The 18511-nt window shown below is 43.7% G+C and overlaps 1 protein-coding gene and 1 non-coding gene across 6 annotated transcripts in view; both read right to left on the reverse strand.

Moving 5' to 3' along the window:
• The window catches only part of Tln2 (talin 2), a 420162-nt gene that overhangs the window by 13882 nt on the left and 387769 nt on the right, over positions 1-18511 (reverse strand). For all 5 annotated transcript variants that reach the window (XM_027411263.2, XM_027411262.2, XM_027411259.2 and 2 more), the window contains 2 exons: positions 12995-13100; positions 11635-11759 (listed from right to left, as the gene is read on the reverse strand). In XM_027411263.2, coding sequence (XP_027267064.1) covers positions 11635-11759; positions 12995-13100 — 231 coding nt within the window. The remainder of the gene's footprint in view (positions 1-11634; positions 11760-12994; positions 13101-18511) is intronic.
• Mir190a (microRNA mir-190a) lies at positions 6907-6986 on the reverse strand. Its single transcript, NR_105151.1, has one exon. It is a non-coding gene; the product is annotated as a microRNA mir-190a (primary transcript).

Consider the following 18511-nt stretch of genomic DNA (forward strand, 5'->3'; position numbering starts at 1 on the left):
GGGTCAGCATCTCCGTCTAAGCCAAGGTTATCACTGGGAGGAAACACCCACTGTGAACCACATGAACCAGCCATCCTCTAGCATCAGTGGGATCTCCCACAGAGGGCAGACCTGTCCACAGTGCAGCACTGGCCTGTGGTTTGCTTGCCTACTCTGGTGCCTGGAAGGATGGAGACTTGAAGTGGGGAGAGTAGGACAGTAAAAAGGGAAGAACACAGCCTTTGGTCACATGGTTAAAAGTGGAGAAAGGATTGCTCTCTGAAGGGCTACCCTATATAAAAAGAATCACAACCTGTATGTAAGGTATGGTTTGAGAACAGCCTGCCTCAGAAATGGGAGAGGAGAGAGCAGTAGTGTGGAGAACAGCCTGGAATACCAGCAAAGACTCTGCAAGGCAGGCACCATGATTGCTTAGGCCTGCTTCCCTCACACAAAGCTCTCATTCCTATCTCCTCTACAGGAAGGCTGAGGGGTCACTTTTCTATTTATTTGTTTTATCTGGTTTTTCAAGATAGGGTTTCTCTGTGTAGCCCTGGCTGTCCTAGAACTCACTCTGTAGGCCAGGCTGGCCTTGAACTCAGAGATTATCCTGCCTCTGCCTCCCAAGTATTGGGATTAAAGGCGTGCATTACCATGGTGGGCCACTTTCCTCTTTAGTTGAGACCATTTGCTCACCGACCCAGGACAGATAGACCTGTCTCATTCTTTGGAAAATTGAAGAGTATGAGACACTTACTCCTGAGTTATTTCCCCCAACACTGGATCACAAAAATCTTTTATGATTGTTAAAAGTCGTCCCTTGAAGAGCATGATTGGGGTTGGTGAGATGGCTACCAGAACTTGCTTCCAAGCCTGACAACCTGTGTTAGATCCCTGGAAACTATATGGGGCAAGAGGAAACAACTCCTTAAAGCGGTGGTACACTTCCAGAACTGACTGAACAAATTTAATTAAAAATAAAGAGCACGAATGATCTCATGCACACGGCTGCTTCTATTTCTTTATGGTTACTGCATGAAGGGAAGGCAATGACCTTGAGAAGCCACAGGCTCACCAGAGAGCCCTTCTGCAGAGTTACCCACAGACTTGGTTGAAGATGCAGACTGGGCCTCAGTAGGTCTAGGTGAGGCTCATATTTTTAAGAGAGGTGTTTAGCAACCACTCTGTGGGAAGCACAGGACAGTTACTCCATTCACCAGCCTGTGATCGGCTTAAGGCTTTATTCAGTTTATGCTTCTCTTGTACAAAACCAGGCAGGAGAGCACATGTGACACATGGCAGTTGAACGACTCAATGCCCTTGTTCAAAAGAAGCCCTGCAAGTTCCAGAGTTCAGCCAGGACACAATAACGGAAGTGAGGGCTAGGGATGTAGCTCAGTACATGCCTAGCATGTACAAGCCCTTGGCTCGATCCCCAGTATTGCATAAACTGGATGTGGTGATGTACCCTTGTAATCCTAGCATTCGGGAGGTGGAGGCAGAAGGATCAGAAGTTCAAGGTCATTCTCAGCTACATAGAGAATTAGAGGCCAGTCTGGGCCAGTTTCTGACATTCAGCCATATGCACACAGACATCTGTAAACATGGCATTTTCTCAAGAAGCCCTCTTACTTAGATTGGCTCTGTGAAGATGGTCAGCACGTAGAAAGTAGTGCCTAATGAAGTTGGTCACTGACTCTCAATCATGTCCCTTTCTCTGGTCTCCTCTGCTGGAAAGACCACTGGCTGGGTCACCACCAGCTCCTAGTTCTGTATCTTCTGGGTAGTCTGGCTGTCTGTAGCTGAAGATGGGGCTGTCCTCACCTGGGTTGTTTGATAGCTTCAAGAGAGGTCTGAGCACCCTTCAGTGGCATTTTCCTGTTGCTGGCTATCTGCAGGGACCACCATTTATAGTCAAGAGAACTGCTGGGCTGGGCTGCACTTAGGGCTGGTTCCTTGCCAGTCCACTTCCCATGCTCAGAAGTGAACTTGAGACCCTGAACTCTGCTCTGATACATTTCAAACTTCAGAAGTTCGAATCCCATTGGATGAGGAAAGAGGAAAACTGTGGAAAGAGTAGTCTTTTCCCTTTATATATTATGTTTTGGTCTTTTGGGAATCTCATTCTTATTTTTGCAGTAACTCATTCTTCATTCCCTCCTGCCCAGCAGTCAGGACTGCTGGAGTAAATAATTCATCTATATGAAATATGAACAATTCACAGTAGATACTCAAGAATGACTGACACCTAAGTTCATTATTTCTACTCTTCCATGCCCCTTGTACTGGGGCTGAACCTAGAGTCTTGCACACGTGAGGCAAACACTCCGTGCTCCATCTCCAGGCTCTTCATACTTTAGAAATTGCTTATTAGGCTAAATCTTGAGATGAAGCGAGTCTATTTGGATCCTGTGCTACATGCATGATTCCAGTTATAAACAAAACATGAAGCAAGGATCAAGGAAGCATCAAGGGACACATGGTGTAGATGGGCACTGCTTTTGGCTTGTCCCTCAGTTCCAGTCCAGGCAGTGGAAAACTTAGACATGGGTCACTGTTCCAGACTACCTAACATCACTTCTGGGCCTGCACCACTCTTCTCTGGGTAGTTCCCATTAATTTTCTTTTAGACATTTACATTTCATATTACATTTTTGTAAGATGTTAACTTAAGCAGGAAGTGCATTCTCTTCTCCACCCTCAGGAGTCCTGTCTCCTTCCTGCTGTCTTTAGTCACCCACCCACACTCCCAGATGTCAATTGAACAAGTGTGGGCAGGGAGAGCATGTGGTTCCATGGACCTTCTTCTCATCCACTTTATGAATTATGTCCCTGAGACCCTTCACCCGAAAACAGCCCTGACCTCTGCCCCCATCTTTAAGTTAAGAAACTCATCTTGTGTTCTTGAGACAGAGTCTAATGTATCCCAGGCTGGCCTCTAATTAGATACGTAGAAGACCACTTCGAACTTCCAATCCTCCTGTCTCTTGGATTAGAGGCATGCACCAGGCCCAGTTTATGGTTGCAGGAGATTGAACCCAGGACCTCACAAATGCTTGGCAAACTATCAAATGAGCTACACCCCCAGGTCTGAGAGAGCAGACTTTAAAAAATGATTTATTGTTCTTATTACTGTGTGTGTGTGTACATGTGTGTGGATGCACACGTACCATGGTGCATGTTTGAAGTTCGAGGTCAGCTTTCTGGAGTTGGCTCTCTCCTTCCACTGTGGAATTTGGGGACTGAACTCAGCTTGCCAAGCAAGCACTGTTACCCTCTGAGGCATCTCGCCAGCTCAGACTGGATTCTTTGAGAGTTAAAAAGTACCATGACACCCTAAATGCCCTTCCCCTATAATGAGACTGATGACTACTTTTTATGCTATCCTAGAGCCCTCATCCAGTGGCTGATGGAAGCAGAGGCAGATACCCACAGCTAAACACTGAATAGAACTCTGGAACCCAGTTGCAGAGAGGGAGAAAATGAAGATCAAAGGGGTCAGGACCAGGCTAGTGAAACCCACAGAAACAGCTGACCTGAACAAGCGGGAGTGCATGGACCCCAGACTACTGTCTGGGAGGCCAGCATGGGACTGATCCAGACCCCTGAATGTGGATGTCAATGAGGAGGCCTCGACACTCTATGGGGCCCCTGGTAGTGGAGCAGTTATTTTTCCCTGTTGTAAGAAGGGACTTTGAGAGCCCATCCCACGTGAAGGGATGATGCTCTCTTGGCCTGGACACATGGGGGAGGGCCTAGGCCTGGCCCAGGATGATGTTGTGGATTTTGGGGAACCCTTGTGAAGGGCCCTACCTTCCATGGGGAGTGGAGGGGGGGCTGTTGGGGGGGTTGGAGGGAGAGGAGGGAGAGGGAGAAGAGATTGACATGTGAAGCAAGCGTGTTCCTAATTTGAACTAAAAAAAAAAAAAGTACCATGATCATTTTCCACACAACCAGTTACATGTGCCAAAGAGCTACCTTAGCTATTACCCTTCCTTCATATCTTGTCTCCTCCTGTGTTAGTCTTGGAGAATGGCCACTACTAAAACAAGGTCACATCAAGTCAGAAGTTGAGTGGATATGGTTTATTTTCTTGAAGTGTGAACATACTATATATAACTGCAATGCCCTCAGGGAGAAAAGGTCAGTACCTATAACTCCTACAACATGAAGGAAAGAGTATGTTTCCTGCCAGCTGGATGCAGGAACAGGCAGCCATGCGTGATGCCTTTGTGCCGAATCGGAATGCTTCTGGTTTTGACCAGAGAGATGCTTTGGGGAGAGTCTTGGCTAAAGTATACAATGGCTAAATCAGTTTGTGTTCTGGAGGACCCATGGATGAGCTGGCTCTAGGACCTCCTTCGTCCTTAATAGTTCTAACAAAAGGCAAATCTCCCAGAATAATTGGCTCCCCTTCACAGAGGCCTCGTCTCAAGGGAAACTCAGGGTAACACATAAACCATCACTGTGTAGTTGAAGTTTGTGGTTGGAAAGGTACAACTTCCACATTCAGACATACAATGAAGAAGTGAGTTCATGTAGCATCCATTGGAAAAGACCCAAGTCTGTATGGTTATTATTCTGGGAATAGTTTTCCCACAAAATAAATTGCTTTATTGCATTTTTTGCTGTTTATTTTCAAAATGAAAAGTAATACACCTGAGATGATCTTCTAATTACTCTGAGTGATGAAAAATTCTTCAGGACTTTGTAGTGCTCTCAAAAGGGGGAGGGACACTTGGACATTGGCATAGGAACTATGGACAATAGAAATCTTTCAGATTAGAAGTAATAGAAATAGAAATCTAATATGATGAGATATATTTGGTTCATCTTAGAAATCTCTGGTATGAGTCTTCTACACATCTAAAGACCTGACAAAGACCTAGTAGAGGGTCACCTGGGAACACATTCTCCATGCTCATCTCCTGGCCTGGAATCAATGACTGGCATATGAGTGCCAAGCCTGTAGCTCAGCCATGCAGAAATCACCAGGTTTGCTTTCTCACTTCACAGAACACCTGGCTGCCTTCTCCCACTGAGCATATTAATGAGTGACATGGGAATGCCGGCCAACCACAAAGTTACCCACAGAAACATGACAATCCCATCCCTTCCAGCAAGTGGGCTTCATCTGAAAGACCTTTCAGAGCTATGCTTTCAAAAACAATTGTAAGAGTCTTCTACCTGTTTCATATGGTCATTTGCCATTCCAGTTAAGGAAATGTGAGTGGATGGACCCAAGACCAAGACCCCAAGTTGTACAAATGTGGGGAATAATAGCTGCTCTTAAAACCTGCTCAGCCAAGCACCTTTGGACATATATAGTGCACTTGCCACTGGGAAAAGACTCCAGGACTCCACCACTGAATGTCCTCCTTCTGTACTAGTTACTGTGTGTAACCCCATCACTATTCATTCACCTTGTGGTGGCTTCTAGATGCTGATGCTTCTAAGGTCCCTTTCAGACAACCCTAGTTATACTTCTGTCCTGCCCCTGTAAGGGGAGAGGGTCTCACTCCTCCACAGTCAGGAGTGCTCATTAAAAGAGTTCTTTTTGGGCTGGAGAGATGGCTCAGAGGTTAAGAGCACTAGCAGCTCTCCCAGGGGTCATGAGTTCAACTCCCAGCAACCACATGATGGCTCACAACCATCTATAATGACACTTGGTGCTCTCTTCTGGTATACAGGCAAAACATGAAGATAGAACACTGTATATATAATAAATAAATAAAATTTAAAAAAGAGTTCTTTTCTCCTAGAGTAAAACAATAACAAAAAACTAGGCTGGGAGCATAGCCATGCTGTTTCCAGAAAACAGTGCTTATAAAGTCTTTGGGCTAGAGAACTCAGAATGAACTCATATATACTTCACAGACTCATTTATGGGACGAGGTCAAAGCAGCCAGAGAAGGCTGACATATCCCCGAAAGAATGCTTTGTAGGTCACATCCCAACTTCCTGCCAAGCCAATTAGACTGTGTTTACTTTCTGACTGCTAGGCTCTTCTAAATATTATCAGCTTCTGCTCATAAGTTCACCTGCCACAGAAAACTCAACAGACAAGAGCGTAGTCCACACCAGTCTCTTCATTAGACATATTTGGTCCTAACTGAGGCTTGCACAAAGCCCAGTGACGCACCATCCATATAGTGAGTACAGACATCATGGTTTACATCTGTTACTAGGAGTGCAAAGTTATAGATAATGAGTGTCTTTTTTTTCTTGCATTGAAAACTTGATTATAAAATTTACTCTGTGAGAATCAGGATGAAGATGAATCAGGAAGAATTGTCTAGATGGATGTGTTTGCCAGTTACAATCTTATATCGAAGACATGGGTTAGAATCTTCCATTTTCCCACTGAATATTTTTCTTAAGAATTCCTCACTGCATACAATTAAGCTATAGAAAATATCTCAAGCTCTCAGGAATTATGATTCCTTCCAATAACAAACAGCAGTAGTACTGATACAGGTTGATACTGTGGTTTCAAACAAAATGCCCCTTCCCCCACAGGTTCATGTGTCTGAACATTTGGTCTTCAGCTGGTGGTGTTGTTTGGAAAGGCTATGGGACCTTTAGGAGGCATGGTTTTGCTGAAGGAGATAAGGGGCTTTGAGGTTTTATTGCCTGACCCCACTTGCTTTCCCCTCTCTCTGCTTCCTGACTGCCAGGCCTTCCCTGACACAAAGGATTGTATCCCTTCTAAGCTATAAGCCAAAATAACCCTCTCTGTCTTAAGTGGCTTTTTGTTGGGGTAGTCTGTCACAGCAACAGAGAAGTAACTAAGACACAGGTCTTAAAGGCTACAAGAAATGGAATAAAACATAATGAAGTAAGTACTCTGTCATCTAAACCTATTTGTGATTTTTCATATATTCTTTCCTGTTGCCTTCTAGACTTTGTTAGGACCCCCGGAGAAAGGGCAAGACACTGTAGGAATATGCTTGATATATAGTTGGATTAAATAACAACCTAATATATCAAACATATCACACAGAGGCCTGCAGAAAAGGCATCCATGTTTGACTGAGCTTGAGAATAGGTACAGTATTGAAGGCTATGGCTGCAGTATCTCCCAGGCTGCCTTGGAGCACAGTGTATCTATGGGTGTGGAGAGGGCGCCATCAGCAACACTGCTGCTGCACGCTCTGAGCCCAGGACCATATCCCTAAATAAAAGGGGAGCCTGTGCATCTGTCCATCTGAGAGATTACAGCTAAACGGAGATGCTTCAGTGGTCAGGGCCCAAGGTGGAACTACACCGGAACCATCTTAAGATGCCATGGACTATTCTTTTAAAACAGATAACCTGAGAGTCAGGTGATCAAAGCAGTGTGAAGTCATCACCTCCCCTCCCCAAAACTATTCCTCAAAGCAGTGCAGGTGCTCTGCAGGGATGAAGGAAGTCCACATTCATGGGCAGGTATGAACAGGTGTGTGGGGGGAGGGTGGTCCCAGTTACAGAGGCAGGAATGCAAGAGCAACTGCCATTCATGGCACCCCGAGGACTTTTGTTTTTCTAAGGTTACAGGAGGGGATGGAGAAAAGTAACCTCAAAATACTGGTTGGTTTTGTTGTTTCAGTAATATTTCTTTAAGCTGAGAAAAAAATCTTTCATAAAGGCAAGGAGAATATTATACGCCATAGAAGAAATTTCCCAAAGTGGATGGCCCTCCTAGCAAAACAAAAGTTGCATGCTTTGGGATGGTAAGATTCTCTGAGACACTTTTATGGATAATGCCTATGTGGCAGGGTCCTGTGGTCATTGGAAATTTACTCTCCACTGTTCCACAATAGCAGCCATTCTTCCCAATATGAGCCTGGGAGCCACCTAAAGTGAACACCGTCAAATAAAGAAACCAAATCAATGGTGCTCACTTCACCTTCCGAGAGGGATCCCTCATCTCTCCAATAAGACCCCTACTACAAATATAAAACATAGTGTAAGGGGGCCTCACTGGCCTCTGTAACACTCATCACTCACTTCTAATGTGTGTTGGGTTTCAAGCACTGTTTTCTAGAATTTTAACACAGAACCTGTCATTTCCCAATCCCATCCCAATTCTTAGACATTCTCTACCGATCTTTATTTCCAAGCATTGTTCATGGCTGCATACACTTTTATCATTTCTCTCCCTGTAACTCGTTCCATGAGCATCTTCAAGTGATACAGTCCTGGCAACCACTACTCTTCATTGCTACAACAGCCTAATAGTCTCCCTTTAGGAAGACCCAAACTTCTCATTGCTACCAACAAGACTTCAAGGAACATGCCTCTCTCACAGGCTTTGGATTTCTTCCTCAGAACCAGAACCCGAGGCAAGTCTAACAGCTTAAAAGATCCTATTAAGTGCAATGGTCCCGAGGGACTAGAACCATTTTCTCTGCCAGTGGGAGCAAAGAGAGTGGGATGTACAGAAACTGCCACCCCAGTCATATGTTCCATTCCTGCTCAACCATGTAGTCTGATTGTGGTGAGGTCAAGGGCCAAATGAGTTAATCACTAATAAGGTAGTTAGTAGATTGGTCTGGATCATGCCTTGTCTTTGGCCTGTGGTCTCTTCTGTGGCCTTCTCACTTGCTTTCCTACCCCACTAGGGATCTATGGAAGATCTTTTCCTTAACATACTTTCTGAAGATGAAAGGTGAGGGTCTCATAAAGCATGTATTTGGTCACAGTGATGGTGACAATGGTGATGATGCTACCGTTTACTAAGTCCTAGTTAGGCACTGTGTTCTTACATTAGCAACTTAAAATGTTTCAACAACAACCCTGCTGGGTGAAGGAGATTCCAGTAAGTCTGTTTTCCAAATCAAGAATACTGAAGTAAATGAGTAACCAGACAAAGGAAAACAGACAAGAGCTGAGGAGGACCCTAGAGAAGGATGGGGGTAAGGGCTGCCTGAGAAATGAGCAGCAGACTGCAGGTGCCGACTGATGGCCTGACCTCCATGGAGCCTTCCTTTCCCTGTGGAAGGGGCCTCTTGGGATAGACTCAACCAGCCTAAGGACATGCAAATTAAACCGCAAACCTCCAAACCTTAGCTTCAGACTCAGCCTTAAAGAACACTTTTCATCCACTATTAACTTGATTTGCAAAGCAGAAACAAAAACCTAACCCAAAAATGTGGTTGTCTCTGAGCCACTCTCAGATCTTAAACTCTGATAATAGATGATCGGGAGCCCCAGAGGGCCAGCCATGGAACACCAGCAAAAACAAAAGTCAGAGGTCAAAAATCTCCAGTTACACTTTGATGAGGAAAATCTGAAATGTATTTGCCATCGAAGCCAATGCTAGGAGATCTGTTGGAAGGCTTGCAGGCTTCAGGAAAGCTCCAACCTTAACAGGTGCATTACCCTCCTGTCCACTGCACATACCACCTCTTGAACATGGCTTTGGACCGGGTTGGTGCCTTTCAACCCTCAGATTCCACCTTTCAGTCTGACAAAAAAAAAGGTAGAATTTTAGGCAGTCCTAAACTGGGGGTCCAGAATTTTGGGGGGGGGGGTGAAAAGAGCAAGATTTTATATCCTAATGTATTTGGGTCATTGGGGAGTGAACTATAGACAGGCAAAAAGATGTACTTAAAGAGGAAGAAAATGAAGCCTCCATGGCTCCAACCATCTTGCTTAAGATGACTATAGTGTGGGGTGCAGCAGCTTCCCAGGGCTGACCCTGACCCTGGAGATGGACCATATCTTACCTCCCCATAGAAAAGAATCTCTTCCCTTGGCTGACCCTGATCCTGGAGATGGACCATATCTTACCTCCCCATAGAAAAGAATCTCTTCCCTTGACACTTAGGAAAAACACACTAGCCAGCCACAGTCTCCTGTACACACTGAAATTTCTCTTTGAGATATGCATTATTCTCTACTTGTGTGTTTGCATGCACATGTGGAAGCCAGTAGCTCCCTCAACTGCTTCTCAACCATATTTCAATGCATGCATATTTAAATTTAGTTTTAAGTTAAATATACACATATGTGCATGTGTCTGTATTGTTGTGTACATGTGAATACAGTGTCCATGGAGTCAGAGAAGGAGTGGGATTCCTTGAACCTGGAGTTACAGACGGTTGTGAACCACCTGTCGTGGGTGCTAGGAACTGAACTTGGGTTCTCTGGAACAGTGACAGTGAGGGACCAAAAATTCAAATTAATAAAAGTTTAAAAACTTAGGCCCTGAAAAGGGAACCTCTAATGATAAAGGAAAATTTAACTCCTTAAATCAGGAGTGCCATGACTGGCACCTGATCCCCTGCTCTCAGAGAAGGAGAGGTAACTGCCCACCACTCCCGTTAACATTCTTTTGCTAATTGCTAGTCATAAAGATCCCCCAGCCCTGAGGATAACTGCCAGACCCTGTGACTCTAACCCTGCAAGCCCATGCCCTGTCTTATTCAATCAAATGTATCTCCCTTAAAATGTATAGTTACTAACTCTACTTTGTATGACCTTAAGTAACCATGGAAACTCTGTAATTGATGGCCTCCAACCTTATGGTCTGCCCCTTTAAAAGCTTTTCTTTTTGCCTGGGTAGTATCTCATTTGCCCGCCATGCAATGAATCCTGAAGGACACAGCCTATGATGTTTTCTTTGCAGGTACGTGAGAACCTGAATTTATGACCTTAACAGGAAAGGGCTGTTAAGGTTGAGGAATTCCACCCTGACAAATGGTTCCCAGAGACAGAGATGTAACTGCCCTGAATGACCCATGAGCCTAGAGATTGCAGTCAGCCACCTGGAATGAGCCAATCAGAACTGTTACCCTCGCTCACCCCAGACCCCATCTGTTTGCAGTTTTTGCTTTTAAGTAGCCCCCTAGACCCCAGCTTGGGGTCCAGCTCCTCTGCTCCTGCATGAGTAATGTGCTGGGCCCCGGCGCACCCGTTACTGAATAAGGCCTCTTGCAGTTTGCATCAAGTCCTCACCTCCGCCTGGTGACTGGGTTCCCGAATTCCTGAGTGATCACCCCGGGGTCCCATGGGGGGGGGTTCTTTCAACAGCAAGCACTCTTCACTGAGCCATCTTTCTAGCCACCACCCCCTTATTTTTTTTTAGACACAGTCTCTTGTTGAACCCGGAATTTACTAGTCTGGATGGCCAGCAAGCCTCAGCAATGCTCCTGCCTACCCCAGCTCCCCAAGGCTGTGATTACAGATGCAGGTACTTAATCAGTCTTCATGCTTTCCCAGTAAGCACTTTACTGACTGAGCCATTTGCCCAGGCCTGTTGTTTCTAAGAAAACAAGATATTCAATATTGTTATATCTGTATGAAAGGTACAACGGAAACCAGTGAACCGAAGGCTGTCTGTCAGTCTCCCACCTACTAATAGGAACTTCTGACAGAAAACATAATAACCGGCTTTACATGGTGGAAGTACACACATCAGGGTTCTGGATGCTCTGTTTCTCCTCTAAATAATCAGATGTACTTTTCTTGGTAGTTAGCTTGGCTCACTGTCCATCCATCTGCCCCTCCCCTATTCCATAAAATGGTGCTGGGCAGGCAGAACAGGTTTGCTGCTTCCTAGAGTAACCACAGGGAGGAGAGAAACTCTCTCCACCATACTTAGCTTCATTTCACAGTCACCCACCAGAAGACAGGCTGCAGGGAGACAAGAGGCCACCAATGAACACTCACCTTTGGTTTTGCTCTCGGCTTCAGTTGCTCTAACTTCTTGGCAGCGGCTTCAATGGATGCCGCAGCTCCCAATAACTCTGTTTCTGCAATGACGGTTGGGTCTTCTGGATCCACCCACTCTGTTCCTAAAATCAGTCCCAGGAAAGTCATTCTTGGCAGGTGGAGACACGAGGGTACTGGTGTGATTATAAACAAAATCTAAATACACATTTTGGATGGCCCTATGAGCCTACTCTTTGCATAAGGGATCCCTATCTAGCTCTTCAACAGCTGGACATAGGGACTAAGGGGAAGCTAATCTGTTTTTCTAAACCAGCTACATGTGTGGCCCTATCCATAGGAATGGCTATCATTGGTAGATTCAAAACTCCATGGGCCAAGGATCGGGTCTCACTCTGCATTCTGATTTATGCTCATGAGTACAAGGACATCCCTTGGAGACTCTAGGCCACAGAGATTTGACATTCTCTCCAGGGAACACATGGAAGGGTCACATGCCTCAGAAAACACACTTGTCTAGTAGAGTACATTACATCTGTGTAAGCAAGTAAAGGTGTGCAAATGGTGTATTCAGTGAAATTCCCTATATATGAAAATATTATTATTACTATATTAATCACTTATAAAGCACTTACCTCACTTTAGTTTATGTGGATGGGTGTTTTGCTTGCATGTATGTTTGTGTACCATATGCATGCCTGGTGCCTGTAGAGGCTAGAAGAGGACATTGGATCCCCTGAGAACTGGAGTTATACATGGTAGTGAGCTGTCACATAGGTGGTGGGAATCAAACCTGGGTCCTCTGCAACAGCAACAAGTGCTCTTAACTGCTGAGACATCGCTCTGGACCCTAATTACTTTTTTTTGGTATGACTACAGATTGAAACTAGGGGCTAGAACATGCTAGGCAAGCATTCTCCTACCAAGCTATATTCCTAGTTCCCCTCCCCAATCCTTTCTTTTTACTTTTCTAGATAGAGTCTTGTAAAGTTGCCCAAGGTAGCCCAGTCAGGCCTCAAGCTTGCAATTGTCTTTTCCTGAGTCCCTAAGCATCTGGGACTATAGTCCTGCGGTCTTGAGGCCTGGCTCGTGGGCTTACTATCCAAAAGACAATAAAAAGCAATAGCTTGATGAATATAAACACAGCTGAAAATAAATGACAAATGAAGAGTTCCAGATGGATTATTTCATGAAGGTGGATGCACTCCATACAAAGACCAGAGCCAAATGCTATTTTAAACACAGGAAAAAAAGAATCCTATGCTTTTTATTCTCACTGTACTGTTTCCATCTACCAAGGAGGGACCTTGTTCCTCTGTCCTAGCACAGTGCCACAAGATGACATGAGGCCCTGACCTACCTTTCATGGCTTCTGCTGCCTGAATGAGCTCCGTCACAGCACCAGCAACTCTCTTGGAAAAAGCAGCCAGCTGATGCTTGAGTTCTGGGGTTGGCTTCTGAAGGATCTGTGGGTGAAAAACATGTTAGATCCATGGGGAGTGGGGTGATGTTTGACTGAAGTACACTTTTATTGGTGGAAAGGGACATCTCTGTGAAGGATTTCAAGTTCTCGAGAGGCAAGAGACTTGCCAAGTCTCAAAGACAGTGGAGTTGAGAAACAGGGGTGCCTCGATGGTTCCTTTTGACATAGTTACCAAAGATCACAAGGCTGGCCCTTACTTGTCCTTCATTCCTTTTATTTTCACATAAAACAAATCTAAAACAAATCTAAAAATTATATGTAAGAACACTGTAGGCAAGTACAGAAGTCCCAGGCTAAAGGTCAACTTAGACTTGAGACAAAGCAAACATGGACCCAGAGAAAATGTGGGATGGGGACAGGGTTGCAGTCAAAATCCCCACTTGAGCAACAGCTCAACAGCTGTTGAGTTGAGAAAAGTCATTCCTGAGCCAACAACCCAGTTCTAGTACTCTGATCATACCTCATTCTGCAAGATGTCTTGATTTCCTTCCTTCCTTCCTTCCTTCCTTCCTTCCTTCCTTCCCTCCCTCCCCTCCCACCCTCCCTCCTTTCCTTCTTTTCTTTTTTGAGACAAGGTTTCTCTGGCTGTCCTGGAACTCACTTTGTAGATCAGGCTGGCCTCGAACTCACAGAGATCCCAAGTGCTGGGATTAAAGGCATGTGCCACCACCACCTGGTTTGATATAGATATGCTTTCTTTTGATTTAGTTCAAAGTTATAAAACAAAACAAATAAACAAATCTATTTTATTCATTTTTTTTGAGACAGGGTATCTCTATGTAGCCCTGATATCCCATGTAGATATGGCTGGTTTTGAACTCAAGGAGATCCATCTTCCTCTGTCTCCCCAAGTGCTGGGATTAAGAGCACACACCAGCACACCTGGCTTTACTGACTGATTGTGTACATGCTCTAGAGTGCACACGCATGCTCATGTGGAAGTTAAAAAAGAACTTGAAGGAGTTGGTTTTCTCCTTCCACTATGTGGGATGCAGGGATTGAACTCAGGTTGCCAGACATGGTGGCAAGCATCTTTACCTGCTGCCTTATTGTCAGCCCCAGAGGTTTCAAGGTTTTTTTTTTTTTTTTTTTTGTGGTTATTTAAAAAGGTACCAGGCTGGGTGTTGGTGGCGTACGCCTTTAATCCCAGCACTCTGGAGGCAGAGGCAGGAGGATTTCTGTGAGTTCGAGGCCAGCCTGGTCTCCAGAGTGAGTGGCAGGATAGGCTACACAGAGAAACCCTGTCTCGAAAAACCAAAATAAATAAATAAATAAATAAATAAATAAATAAATAAATAAATAGGTACCAGAACTGGCAACCAGCAATACACTGTGAAGCCAGATGATCTCTTCTTAAATTCCTTCAAAAATAGAACTGAGAAATGAAGCAAAGGTTCCTTACCATCTTCCCCAGGATTTAAACTCTGAGGTGTATCATCCTGGCTGGCCCTTCCTCATTTTGCAATTCTCTTCTAACAGTTTGATACTTCTCTTCCCTATGTTCCCCAGTGGAAAACCTTCAGACACTTTAAGATGATTAGGAAAAGACACCCGAAGCCATCTGTGGACAATCATGGTGCCTCAGAGCTGGGGAGCAAGTGTGGGCTTTGGAGTTGGACAGGTCTGTATTCAGATCAGGCCTCCCTGGTTACTGGTGTGACTTACAGAAACCATCAGAACCTTGTCTCTGCTCTGTAAAGCTGAGACAATGCCTGTGTCTGAGGACTGACACACAGGCCAAATTGAAAACACATGATAACCAGCTCACCCAAGGCCCAGAATGCAACAGACATTCATTTAATGTCAATTCTGTTCTTGGTGTCCTACACCCTTTAAAAAAATCTGGTCAGGTAACATGGTATTTCTTAGAAGTATGGGAGAGACGGTTCTGGGACCTTAGGCCTAACTCCTCTGAATATGTTCCTAAAACAAATGTAGTTAAAAAAAAAAAAATAGGTTGGAGGAGTTTATGGGTTACATTGTAACCAGCCCCAAACATGCCAGTATACAAATGACATCACATTATATATATTACTGATGAGCCAATCATTTTGAGTATTATTTCATACACACCTCTCCTCACCTTCTTTCCTCTGGTAATTAATTTAAAAAAATTATGTATCTATGTGTATGTGTGAGAAGGGGTAATGTAAGTGCAGGTACCAATGGAGACCAGAAGAGGGCATTAGATCTCCTGGTGGAGCTGGAGTTATAAGCAGTTGTGAGCTGCCCAATGTGGATGCTGGGAACTGATTTCAGATCCTCTGCAAGAGCAGTATGCACTCTTAACACTGGCCATCTCTCCAGTTCCTCTGGTCATCTTTTAAACTTGTTTTACATTTACTAAACAATGCTCTCTGATTCCATTTGCTCTATTATTCTCATTCTTTTTCAGACCTAAAAGGTTGTAGTCAAAATGATGCAGTAGCAGTTTATAGACACCAGGACAATGCTGAATAGCCTGTAACTAGATTTACATATACAGTTAATCAAGAGATTTCTAATAAAAGTACTAAGGCATCTTGAACTTGAGAGGAACTAAACAATGGTAGTAGAAACATACACATTAATACACATACCCACATATGTGGAAAAAATGAATAAATGAATGAAAAACAAATCCTAATACGACAGCTTCCTTGAACATTTCTAGAAAATCACTAGAGTTCTGGGAAGGTTGAGGGAAGAGGTATCTTTTGCTAACCAAGTGTATCTTCTGGAATTGATGCACTTGTGTAACTTGGAGCCCAAGTTCTGTAAGTCTTGCCTCAGTTAATTTTTTAAAAAGATTTTACTTATTTATTATGTATACAACATTCGGCTTCCATGTATATCTGCACACCAGAAGAGGGCACCAGATCTCATAACAGATGGCTGTGAGCCACCGTGTGGTTGCTGGGAATTGAACTCAGGAGCTCTGGAAGAGCAGTCGGTGCTCTTAACCTCTGAGCCATCTCTCCAGCCCGCCTCAGTTAATTTATCTATTAAATGAGTGAAACAGTCCTTTACCTACACATTTGCAGTGAGATTATATAAATTAATCATATAAAGGACCCCGATAGCATTACTTAGGTGCAATCTCAGCATCAGGTTTAAAAGAAAAAATTCCCAACTGGTTTTTAAGTACCATTTTGTCTAAAATAACACTCTAAGACCACTAGTTAAATAATGTTATGGCTCAGGCTGTGACCTGCTAACTAATCCACAGACATTGTTATTACTCTGTTGTGGGCAAAAGGCCGTGAATGTGAGTTAAAAGTAAGGTAGGGTTATTCAGACTTAGTAGTGAAAGACTGTTTTCCCACTCAGATAAAGAATGTGGTAAGGGGGTTAGAGAGGTGGCTCAGTGGTTAAGAGTGTTTATTGCTCTTCCAGAAGACCTGGATTTGTGTCCCAGCATCCACATAGTGGCTCAAAAAACAGACTGTAACTCCATTTCCAGAGGGATCAAATGTTCTCTTGTGGCCTCCACAGGCATTGCATACAAACAGTGCACATACATACATACATACATACATACATACATACATACATAGATCTCTAAGGCATATATGTAAAACAATAACAAAAACAAAACCCTTCCATAACTAGGAAGACAGGGCATAAAGTCAACATTAATCACACTTCTAGACACTGGCAATGGAAAGCAGGAGTATTATGAATGATGAAAATATTCTAAACTCAAATTATAGCAGAGTCATGTAAGCACAGCAAAACCCAATTAATTATGTACTGTAAATAGATGAATTTTGTTGTATGTAAATTATGTCTTAGCAGGTTTGTTTAGTGTGTGTGTGTGTGTGGTACTAGGGATGGAACCATGGTACATTGGGACTGTGTAAGACAGAGAGTGAGCATGGTTTTCAAAATGAGAGGGTAACAGGAAGTGAAATGTAATTCCCAAAGTGCTACCCTCAAGGCTTACTCTCTGAGATGCGAAAGATGTGCTTTTATTTTCATATTTATCCAAGTCTCAGGGTCAGTTTACCCAGAACTTCATCATGAGGGCATTTTCTTTCACGTAATACCCATTTATCTCCTTTGCTGCATCTAAAGTCTGTGAGAATGAAAAGACAAGCCACTTCCTGGAGAAGCTATGGAACATATATCTGACAGACGCTGTGCTTCAAGAAAACACACAGAACTCTGAAATCTGAGTAAGAAAAATCCACCAAAAGGGAGAAGATCTCAACCCATATTTCAGCAAAGTAGATGTATAGAAGGCAAACAGGCAGAAAAAAGATGCTTAAATTTGGACTGACTAGGTGAGAAAAAGAGGACACAAATTTGAGCGGGTAGGGAAGGTGGTGGATTTGGGGGAAACTCAACAAGGGATTGAGTTTGACCAAAACTCAATGTATATAATCCTCAAGATATTTAAATGTGACAGGGCAGTAGAGTCACAGTGGCTGTGATGGTATGCAAGACACATGAAAGATCAAGCCAGTCAATCATGGTGGGGAGGGGGGTTATAAAATCCTGCCCTAACTGAGGCACTATGGCAACTGATGACTGTCAGTTTTCAGGGATGATACCCATGTTCCAGTAGATGTCCCTATACTGACAGGTTTTTGTTTGTTGGTTTTCCATTAAAGAAAAAAAAAAAAAAAGCACATTAAATTGGGAGCAAATAACAGTAGGGGAAGTAAGAAGGACCTGGAGGGGTGGAGCTGGGGTGGACTTGACCCAAACACATTACATCCATCTGTGGAATTCTCAAAAGAAAAAGGATAGTTGATGTAAATTAAATCACACAGAGAAGCCATGGTGACACATGCCTGTAACCCGAGCACTTGGGAGGCTGACATAGGAGGATAGCACGTGCCAGGCCAGCCTGAGCTATACAATAAGACTCATATGACATATATCTATATGCCAATATAAATAGAATGTGAGTCTACTGCCCTGCCATGTTTAAGCACCCTTTTAATAAAAAAAAAATTATTAGTTCTTTGAGATTTTTGTACAAGTTTTGGCCAAAGTGTAGAAAATGCAAACAAATCTGTAATGATGAAAAGTGGGTCATCGGCTGCTTGGAATATCTGAAGGAAAGAAGTATATTCATTATTTCAATTATGGCAGTGCTTTCATAAGCCCAGAAATATGAGCTACTTTTTCTTCTTTTTCTGTATTACTTGTGTCTCATTAAAGCTGAGGGAGTTATGGGTGCGGGAACTTGAAGCACTTGAATCATCAAACTGCAATGACTGAAGAAGTCTATGGCTGAGAGAAGAGCCCTCAAAGCAGACAGAAAGTGCCACTTCTGGGAACAGCTGGCCCTTTAAGGCAGACAGCAGTGCTGAATTAAGGTATCTTAGCTCTAGACAGCAAAGAAGAGAGTTGTTCTATTTTTTAATTTTGTGACTAAGTCAATACAATTTCTCATATCAGGAT

The sequence above is a fragment of the Cricetulus griseus genome, chromosome 4 (genome assembly GCF_003668045.3).
Source record: "Cricetulus griseus strain 17A/GY chromosome 4, alternate assembly CriGri-PICRH-1.0, whole genome shotgun sequence".
In the NCBI taxonomy this organism is placed as follows: Eukaryota; Metazoa; Chordata; class Mammalia; order Rodentia; family Cricetidae; genus Cricetulus; species Cricetulus griseus.